Below are 2,037 nucleotides of genomic sequence, written 5' to 3'. Positions count from 1 at the left end.
AGCGCAGATAGCCCTCGTGTAGCTTTGCGCGAAATTCCAAAACAAACAAACAAACTTCACAACAACTTTATTCTCTTTTGCTAGTGTCTGTCTGTCTGCTCCTTCCCGCTCGCCTCACGATATTTATATATTTATCACTTAATCGTCTGTCCGACTTCTATATTCTCGACGTCAATGAATTATTAACATAACTTCCCACAATCGTCTGTTTTTAACTCGTATTATAACAAAAACTAAACAATAATAAAATATGCACTCACAAAAATAAATTAATCACTAATATTTAAACAAAGTCTTTTATATCATGACAGACGTGAGCAACATAGTTGTTCAAATTCTACCCTTCTTTTAAATTACGCATGTAAAGCAATATCTTTTAGAAAATACAACTGCTGTATTTTTTGTTGCTGTTGTATTCATTATTTCATTTTAGCAACAGTGAATTTGTTTATGTACTAGTTTCAATTAAAAAATACTATTGCTTATAGTAGCTTTAGTTTAACTTGGGTCTTTCAGATTCAACTGCACACTAGCAGTGTGTTATTGTTAGTCACCTACTTACTGTTAGCTTTGAGTTTGATATTTGAGTCTTGTGATCGAAAATAGTCCAAAAATGGATTCTAATTACATGAGATAGTGTTTTAACTCGGTACGACAGAAAAATCTTAGCGATGTTGCGATTAGGACGCTAGGTACTCATATTACAAGCGCTCACTCCAGCGTTCGCTACTGCAATTAGCGTTCCTAATTTTGGAATTCATACCCTTAGCACTGAATAATGTCGAGATAAAAATTATTTTGAAGCAGATTTTACAATTTTGACAGTCAAACTTTGCAAAAGTGTACACACTGAACTTTCCTCTTTTCAGTACCAACGTTAAAAAAATATATAATACGTGTACCAAAATGTTTTTTGTTTTTCTCGTTCGAAAATATAACATTCGTTGTTCATGAAACTTGATATATTACCGCATAGAGCACCAGTATGTCTGGTGTAACCTAGCTGGCTTAATGAGACTTGGCCCATTGTATTGGTGAAAAACCTCATCGTCTCTGGATATGGCAAATTTGGTATGGTAGGCATATTAAAACATATTTCTTTTTTACATTCACTTAGTTTGTTAGAATTAGTAATATTGTAACTTGGTTTTATTTATGTTGTCCAGCATTTCCAACGGACTTCCTAAAGAGCCGGAGAGAGAGACAGTATTATTAACAGAAAATGTGAATCCTGTGAATAAAAGACAACAACGGAAAACTTTCAGGAAAATTCTTTTCATCAGCGTAGCATTTGCCGCTAACATAGGTGGAACTGCGACATTAACAAGTGCGGGGCCAAACCTTGTACTTAAATTTGTTGTTGAAGAGTGAGTATAGGCCGTACGATGTTTTTGTCTTATTGTTAGTTTTTATTTTCCTTTTTTAGGCCTTTTAGTTTTAGTAATTGTTTGTCTAGCGTTAAGGGTTGGTCATGAGTAGATCTAAAATGCATGGTATAAGTTTTCAAAGCTTTAGCAATGATTTGTGAGCATAAGCAAAAGCTACAACTTGTAGAAAGTAGGTCTGTACTATAGTTTGTAGTTGACTGGTTTAAACAAATAACAGAAAAATAACTGAGAAGTATTTTAATTAAATTCAAAAAGCCGAACTGTTTTATAATTATCTTATAAAGTTATTGTATGAGTAATATATATTATTCACAACTACATGAGACTGTTAACTACAGGCTTTATAAAACATCAGTTAGCCTTATGAAAGATACCATTAACTCCTTTTCACTCAATTGTGGCAGAAACTCGGAAGACTTATGTTATTACCGTCAGAGGCTGTATGAACAATGTCAGGTATATCGATAATTTGAAATAATCCGAAGCCGAGTTAAATAATTTAAATTTTAATAATTGAATTGTACCTTGGATTTAGTGTCTAGAAATATGCCGATGTTTTATATTATTTACGCTATTTGCCAACAAGATTGATTCACACCATTTTTGTTTTTGACACAAATATGTTTTAATATTTATACAACTGTACAAT

The 2,037-nt window shown here is 32.5% G+C and overlaps 1 protein-coding gene across 2 annotated transcripts in view; it reads left to right on the top strand.

Moving 5' to 3' along the window:
* Positions 1-2,037, top strand: part of LOC106478216 (solute carrier family 13 member 5-like) — a 70,062-nt gene that overhangs the window by 49,535 nt on the left and 18,490 nt on the right. For both annotated transcript variants that reach the window (XM_022381764.1, XM_022381765.1), the window contains exon 6: positions 1,167-1,367. In XM_022381764.1, coding sequence (XP_022237472.1) covers positions 1,167-1,367 — 201 coding nt within the window. The remainder of the gene's footprint in view (positions 1-1,166; positions 1,368-2,037) is intronic.

Source organism: Limulus polyphemus, unplaced genomic scaffold (assembly GCF_000517525.1).
Source record: "Limulus polyphemus unplaced genomic scaffold, Limulus_polyphemus-2.1.2 Scaffold190, whole genome shotgun sequence".
Taxonomy (NCBI): Eukaryota; Metazoa; Arthropoda; class Merostomata; order Xiphosura; family Limulidae; genus Limulus; species Limulus polyphemus.
This window is presented reverse-complemented; position numbering and strand designations above follow the sequence as displayed.